General features: G+C 44.8%; 2 protein-coding genes across 7 annotated transcripts in view; one reads left to right on the top strand and one right to left on the bottom strand.

Moving 5' to 3' along the window:
* Fam161b (FAM161 centrosomal protein B) overlaps positions 1-6671 on the top strand; it is a 15743-nt gene extending 9072 nt beyond the window's left edge. The window contains exons 6-9 of the mRNA XM_019204295.2: positions 2538-2702; positions 2924-3023; positions 5325-5464; positions 6066-6671. Of these exons, the coding sequence (XP_019059840.2) occupies positions 2538-2702; positions 2924-3023; positions 5325-5464; positions 6066-6204 (544 nt within the window). The 3' untranslated portion in view covers positions 6205-6671. The remainder of the gene's footprint in view (positions 1-2537; positions 2703-2923; positions 3024-5324; positions 5465-6065) is intronic.
* Positions 767-7837, bottom strand: part of Znf410 (zinc finger protein 410) — a 53987-nt gene continuing 46916 nt past the window's right edge. For 5 of the 6 annotated variants that reach the window (XM_033766676.1, XM_010645459.2, XM_010645458.3 and 2 more), the window contains one exon: positions 7098-7275. In XM_033766676.1, coding sequence (XP_033622567.1) covers positions 7177-7275 — 99 coding nt within the window. In that variant the 3' untranslated portion in view covers positions 7098-7176. Of the gene's footprint in view, positions 2545-7097; positions 7276-7837 lie in introns of those variants that run through there. The other variant, XM_019204297.2, reaches the window with a different exon arrangement.

Genomic DNA, 7837 nt, shown 5'->3' with positions numbered 1-7837 from the left:
TTTTTTTTTTTTTTTTTTTTTTTTTTTTCTTAGCAATGCTGGGAACCGAATGCATGACCTTGTATATGCTAGGCAAGTACTCCCACCGACACCCCGTAAGCCCCAAGCCCTTTTAACTCTTCCATCAACCTGACTCTGGTATTGCTCCCATCGAGCCAGCACCTCAGAAGGAGCTCCTTCAGGAGGCCTCTGAGCTACTTTGCATGTGGGGGGGGCACTGTGTAGTGAGCAGCTGAGCCCTAAGGAAGGAATAGTGGCTTGGTAGCTCTTAGTGCTTTCCTCTCTCGGGGCTTTCCCATGGGGCTGCCAGTGTATTTAGGATCCTCGTGTTTTGTACTAAATCGGGGCTAAATACATCAGTGTCCTGGGGGCCCAGTAAGAGGCCAGCCCACCTGGGGAAGACAGACACATCTCCTTGCCAGCAGCAGGGAGTTTGACGTCTCATCTAAACTTCCACACTGCCCTTCCTCATCTGCCCACTTGAATGTGTACATCTCAATGCAAGAAGAGTTTTGCTCATTTTCCCTTTTGGTAGAACTCCACGTAGAACTTTGTAGAATAATTAAAAAGCTAAGTGCTGCAAGCTGATTCCAAATTGCCTGCATTGAAGGAGGCCCATTTCTCTTTTCTTTTTTCGAAATGTGGATGTGTATTTCCAAAGAACCATGAACCCGAGGACTTTCTAGCCCACAGAGGGCAGAAGCTTGTGAGTCAGAAGTTCTGGTTCATTTTTTAAAAAAGCAGTTTAATTAATTAATTTTTTACACATAACTGAAAGTGATGTTACAGTACATAAGTTATTTACAACTGTGCAGTAATGTGTTGTAAAATAAATTATCTAGAAGGTAGCAAAGTACATTGTGAAGGTATATAAAATTGTACAGCATCCTTGGATACACTTTATATAGGATTATTGGCTCTGTAGTGTTTCAAGTTATGCTCTCAGAAAGAGAAACAAAATGTCCAAGATTAAAGGAAAAAAATACACAAACCATGTGGATTTGACTCCATTCAAAACACTGCTGGAGAGTCCTGGCTGCATATCTCGAGCCAGATAGGTGGGAGCTGGGCCCTCACCACACGGGGCTCCCCAGCGTCTCAATCTGCACCGAAGACAGGGCCAAGATGGCGCTGTCCTGCCTCTGACCTGGAATTCACTCCAGGGGGGACCTAGAGAGGATTATGCCTTGGTTCACGTCCTACAGATGATCAGAATGAGCAAGGAACTGAAGTGCTCTGTCCTGTGGCTGCTCCTGGGCACTGTCCTTCAAGAGGGAGCTGTCATCCTCTCACACCTTGGTGTATTCCTCCCGGGCCGCAGGCTGCAATGTTGGCCCAGTGTTTCTGCGGCATCTGGTAAAGGGAAGCGCTCCATCTCCCTAGCCTCCAGCCAGTCTGGAAGGGTAGGCACGGGCCAGGTGCAGTCTCACTCCTCTCCTCCTCCACCGCTGGGACTCACTGGCAGCACTGGAGACTGAGTGGCCCTCCGTGGGTGTCACACTGGCAGCAGCACAAAATCGTCGTTGACTTCAGCCATGGGCAAATAGAAGGAGGGCACCTCATTCGCACACAGGGACTTGTGCCCGGCAGGGACCGGCTCCTGCGCCTTCAGCTGCCACTCCATCCTCTGCATGGCATTGAGAGCCACAGCCTCGTGCTGTTGCTACATCAGGAGACATGTTTCCATGCAGCCCTATTTGTCATCCACATCCTGTAGCCAGGAGATGAGTTGGCGGGCATTGAAGCGATCTTGCACAAACTTGTTCTCGTGCCCCTGGCTTTCCAGAGGCATGTTGTAGACCTCGGAGTCCAACAGCATTGTGCAGGTGCTGAAGGGTGTCACCTGGTTGGCAGTGGTGCGGGCTGCCTGGCAGTGTATCCGTATGATCTCCTGTTCACGGGTCACAATAAGCTTCTCCCGCTCCATGCTGTGCTGCAGACACAGCTTCCTGCTGCTTGAAGAGCTCCTTCAGGGGCTCTGCCCGGCAGGGTGGGGGTGTGATCACAGAAGTGTGGAGCTTTTGAATGGCCAAAAGTTCTAATCCTGGCTTTTCCATTGGCTCACTGGGTATCTTTGAACAAGTGGCTTAGCCTCTCTGACCCTCAATCTCTTCCTGTGGAGGTTTTCCGTCTTTATCTCATGCGGCACTTAGCAGGTTTACAGGAAATGCAGTGGTACGTGGTTGATGGTACGCGTGTTTATGGTGTGCAGCTCAGCAAATGACTATTAGTACTGTGTTAAGGTAAGTACGAGCCTAGCAAATCCACTAAATATTTGGCTGTTTAAGCATATTTTAACTCACAGCTCCTCCACTTCAGTTAATGAACTTTTCCTGGGGTAGGAAATCTCTGGGCTTCCAGAGAAGGCTTCATCTGCCAATGCATTTAATCTCAGAATCTTGTTCTTTCCGAAAATGCCAGCTATGGTAAATTCATTTACAGAAAACACCAACATATTTTGCAGAGGATGATTAATATTGCTCTTAAATATACCGAGGATGGTTATCTCTACCCTTGTTTTTGCTCCCTCCCTTTAGACGTTCACTTGAAAAGAAGGAAAAAGCAGATGAGAGTATTCAGTGGTTACAAATGCACAAAAAGAAGTGTCAAGCACTGTCTAAGTCTGTGACCCTGCGTGCGAAAGCCATGGATCCCCATAAAAGCCTGGAGGAGGTGTTCAAAGCAAAGCTGAAAGAGAACCGGTCAGTGTCTTCTGTGTGTCAGAGGGGTGTCTGTCTTGGGATCCAGCAAGATCAAAAAATGGCAAGACAGAGTTATTGGGGGTTAGGGTCTACAACTGCAGGGAGTCAGACTTTTCCAGGAAGTTAGGAATTTACAATGTACCTCAGAGTGCTTACCTGGAATGGATGGTGCTCTGGGTTGGAAAAGATGAAATTCTTTCTAAAAATCTTGTTAATTACAGAAACAATGACCGTAAAAGAGCAAAAGAATATAAGAAAGAACTGGAAGAAATGAAGAAGAGAATACAAACAAGGCCCTATCTCTTTGAACAAGTTAGCAAGGTAAAACTGTACTATCAGTCATTTTCTTTCTGCCTTGCATGAAAGGGCTCTTAGAGATTATTAAACTATTTCAGTATATGGGCATTAAACATTTCCTCAAGTCTCAGACATTCTCAGTTGGATCCGTTTTATTACTACCGTTTCCCCCCAAATATAGGTCTTCAAGTGCTAGGATGGTCATACGCACTTCACAAGGCTCTTTCTAGACTAAGTGGCTTTCAGGTAGAATCATTTGAAGATACTGTCTAAGGGAAGGCAGAGCCCTAGGAATTCTCTTGAAGGAAGCTCTAGAGCTGCTTGAATGGCCCAGAAAGGCCACGGTCCCAAACATTTTGGGAAAGGCTCTGTGGATCTCTTTCCTCTTTAGTTTCAGACAAAACTAGGGGTTCCATAGGGACTGGTTCTAATTGCTGAGTGTTAGCCCTGTCCACCAGCTAGTGCTTAATCTAGGTATCTGTTGGTCTGCTGCAGCCCCACTCCCGTATCCACACCCCACACACGGGCTGGGCTGTCTTTGATTTACTTAGCATCTCTTATGCTTCTCAGGTGTGGTATAAATGCTTGGAATACAAGCTACTTGGGAGGCTGAGATAGGAGGATGGCAAGTTTGAGGCCAGCCTGGGAAACTCAGAAAGACCCTATCTCAAAATAAAAATAAAAAAGGCTGGGTAGTAGCTCAGAACTACCTGGGTTCAACTCACAGTACCAAAACAAACAAAAAAACCTCCCACCCTGACCTTTTCCTTTTAGATATTAACTTGAAAGAAGCAAGCATAGGCTGGGTGTGGTGACACGTGCCTGTAATCCCAGCACTTGGGAGGCTGCGGGAAGGAGGATCCCCTCAAGTTCGAGGCCAGCCTAGGCTGCATAGTGACTTCAGTTCCAGTCTGAACTACACAGAGAGACCCTGTCTCAAAAAAAGTAATAGATATCAATAGGTTGGGCCAGGGATTTAGCTCAGTGGTTCAGGTGCCTACCTCACAATTACAAGGACCTGAGCTCGATCCCCATTACTGGGGGGGGAAATAGATAGATAGATAGATAAATAGATAGATATCAATAGATCTTTCAACAAGTAGGAAAAATACAAAGTATTCTAATTTTTGCTCTTTAATATTTAAATAAAAAACCTTTTCTTGTCCATAGGTAGGTAGGTAGATCATCTTCCTTTTGTTAAGGGTGTTTTGAATGTAGCTTACTTTGTATTTGTTAATTTTTAGTCTTCTTATTTTTTTATATTTTGGTTTTTTGAGACAAGGTCTCAGCTGGCCTTGAACTTGCAGCCATCCTTCTGCCTCAGCTCCTGAGTGCTGCTGTGATTGTGGACATGCACCACCACACCTGGCTACTTTTAAGTTTTAAAATGTGGTTCTGGAGATTGAATCTAGGGCCTTGTGCATGTGCTGTACCATCGACCCACCTCTGCAGTCTCCCCCTTTTTAAATAGGGTCTCACTAAGTTACCCAGGTTGGCCTCCATTTTGCCATCCTCCTGCCTCCATCCGCTCAGTAGGTTCAGCTGAGTGTGCCACTGTGTTTTGCTGAATTTGGGGGAAGGTTTTTTTTAAAATCATGTTTGTTGATGCTGCTGTTTGAGTTGGGGTCTCCCTCTGTTGTACCGCTTGTCTCAAACACATGAGTTCCTGAAATCCTCCTTCCTCAGCCTCCTGAGTAGCTGAGATTACAGGCATGAGCCACTATGCCAGCCCTTGAACTACTTTTTCTTTTTTCATCTGAGTCTCACTTGGTCTCCTACAAATTGAAGTCCTTGTTTTTCAAAGGTGTGGCTCCCAAATTCACACTCGGCATCTCCTGGGAGTATTGTAAGTACAGAATTGCAAGCCACATCTGAGCCCTGCCTATTTTTTAAAAGGTAGCAAGGTTTTACATTGAGTAATGGTAGGAAAAGAAATGTGCTCTGCAGAATGAGCTTGGGCCAAGTAAAAGTAGGAAAAAAGTATACTCTACAGTGTGAGTAGAGAACAGTGCAAGGACAAATAGCCAGACTGCAATTTTTTTTTTGTACCGGGGATTGAACTCAGGACCTTATGCTTGTGAGGCAGGCAGTGGAACCACTGAGCTAAATCCGGAGCCCTAGACCATGCATTTTAACAGGATCCTTAGGGAGCTCACTTGAAAGCTAAGACTTGAGAACAAAAGTTCTAAGAAATTTTTACATAAACTTGGACCCAGCACTAAGGGTGGAGATGGTGGTTGGGGCAGTATTATAAGGAAACTAAGTAATTTAGAATCATCTGGTAATTCAGGAGACAGCCACAGCAAATTCAGTTCCATTTCGCAGGACCTTGCCCGGAAAGAAGCAGAGCAACGCTATCGAGACACACTGAAGCAGGCTGGGCTGGAGGAGGACTTCGTGAGGAACAAGAGTCGGGGCCGGGCTGTGAGATGGAAGGGCGAGGCCCCAGCCAAGGATCCGCCCAGGTATTTGAGATGCTCCGCCATCCCACAGCTGCAGGCTGTCATCCCAGACACTGCCACTGGGAGAGAACTGAAATGCTGCTCCCACTTTATGATCACAATCCCATCCTTATGGGCAGGGCCAAGCCAAAGGTCTCCCACACATTTGGATTTAGAACAGTACAGCTGGGAGCAAAATCAAACAGTTGTATTACATTTAGACTCTTTTCAACTTGAAACATTATTTTCTCATTCCAGTTCTAATGCCATGAGTAAAAGCATTTCTACTTTATTTCTAAAGAAAAATCACGTATAATATAATTTGACTCCTTGTATAATGATGAAACTTTTTCTAGCACTCCTTAAAGGTAACTCATGAGCTCCACCTCCTCGAGCCAGTTGACATTGTCTAAATCAAAGGGTGAGAAGCACAGGATCTCCACTGTTCTGTTTTCCTTTGTTTCTTATGTCCTAGTAGTCCCTCCAAGAATTCCTGTCTGTTTTCCCCTTAGAAATGTCCCTTTGTACCCACATAAAAGAATGGAAACATTTAAACCATTCTTCAACCATACATAATGCTTTCCTTATTTTAATATGTTCTATTTCATTATTCCTTATTTTGCAGTATCAGTGAAAGTACAAAACTCAACATCAGGGATCCACAGCAAGATTTAGAAGAATTCCTAGAACAGCTGACAAGCCCTAAGGAAGACTTGGAGATACTGTCTTACGAATCACCAGATAACCTCAAAGCAAGTGTTTAACCAGTACACTTAATGTTACTGCTTCTGAACATCATGCAGCTAACTAGGAGTTGAGTCAAAGCAAACAAAACCTGGATTTTGTGTCATGGCTACAGTTAGAGAACGGGAAAGAGTAACAGAAAGGCAATTTGAGGAAATCAAAGTGGACAAGCGCAGGGAAGGGGTGGTCATAGTTCACAGGTAAAGTTCTAGCTTTTCCCCTGACACTTTAAATATAGGGGAATATTTCCCTTTTGAATACTCCCTATTCATCCAGAGTAGTGCTCTTTCACTCTTTCTCCCCCCACCTTCAAATAAAGTTTTATTTAAAAAAAAAAAAGTAGACATAGGAAAACGGGGTACAAATTGGGTGGGGGGAGAGTGGCTTCTGCTGAAGGGAGTAATTTAAGGTGCTCCACTTCCAGAAGAAAGAGAAAAACAAGGTTTTTTGTTGTCTTCCTTTTTTTTTTGTACCGGGGATCAAACTCAGGACCTTGTGCTTGCCAGGCAAGCGCGACACCACTGAGTTATATCCCCAGCCCTGAGAAAAGCAGGTTTTTATTGACTTACTGGAATGGGCTAAAGTTGGTGATTTCCCTCCCACCCCAGGCTTATTTATTTAGGTTTATATTCTAGAGATTGAACCCAAGGCCTTCCTTCTCACTGAGCTATACATCCCCAGCCCTTTTTTATTTTTGAGGGTTCCCTTTGATTGCTAAGATGACCTGTCCAGGTAGGAACTTGTGATTCCCATGTCTCAGACTCCCAGAGTGCTGAGATTACAAGCGTGGACCACCAAGTCCATCTTTTGTTTTGTTTTTGACACAGGGTCTTGATATGCAGCCCAGGCTAGGCACAAATTCAGATCCTCTGGCCTCAGCCTCCCAAGTACTGAGATTACAAGGTGTGATCAAAAAATATAGTGAACATTTAATATTTTAAATTCATTATAAAAAGACACATTGCCATTAATCACCCTCAGAAAACTCCATTTCAAACACACTTTCTTACATCTTTCTTACAACTTTCCGAAGTAGTTCTGGGTGTCCTTTTCCATATCTTTAGTTGCGCTGTTGTGGCTGCATGGATATCCTGAAATCAATTCAAAATGTTTACTGTATCTGGGGATTTAGCTCAGTGGTTCCTCCGCCTGCCTCGCCAGCACAAGGACCCAAGTTTGATCCCCGGTACCAAAAACAAAAAAACAACAAAATGTTTACCATTCATGGTCATTCGGGCTTGGGTAAAGAACGAAAAGGTGGCAATGGCAGATCTGGTGAATAAGGGAGACGAGGATATACTAATTTTTTATTGTTTGAGACAGAGTCTCACTAGGTAGTTCAGGCTGGTCTTGAACTCATTATAGAGCCCAGGCTGCCTTGAACTCAGCAATCTTCGTGCCTCAGCCTCCTGAGTACTGCGATTACAGGCATACACCACCAAGCCAGGCCACACTAGTTTTTATGAACCTGCCTTTCCAGTGGATGCAATCGACAGCTGCATTCACTGCATTTTTTATCCCATGTCTAAACAACCATCATGGAGTCTTATACTTCTTCAGAAAGTGGAAAGGAGGGGCTGGGGATTTAGCTCAGTGGTTCGGTGGCCTGCCTTACAAGCGCAAGGACCCCGAGTTCAATCCCTGGTACCAAAA

This window comes from Fukomys damarensis, unplaced genomic scaffold (assembly GCF_012274545.1).
Source record: "Fukomys damarensis isolate Sample0158 unplaced genomic scaffold, DMR_v1.0_HiC HiC_scaffold_21, whole genome shotgun sequence".
NCBI lineage: Eukaryota > Metazoa > Chordata > Mammalia > Rodentia > Bathyergidae > Fukomys > Fukomys damarensis.
This window is presented reverse-complemented; position numbering and strand designations above follow the sequence as displayed.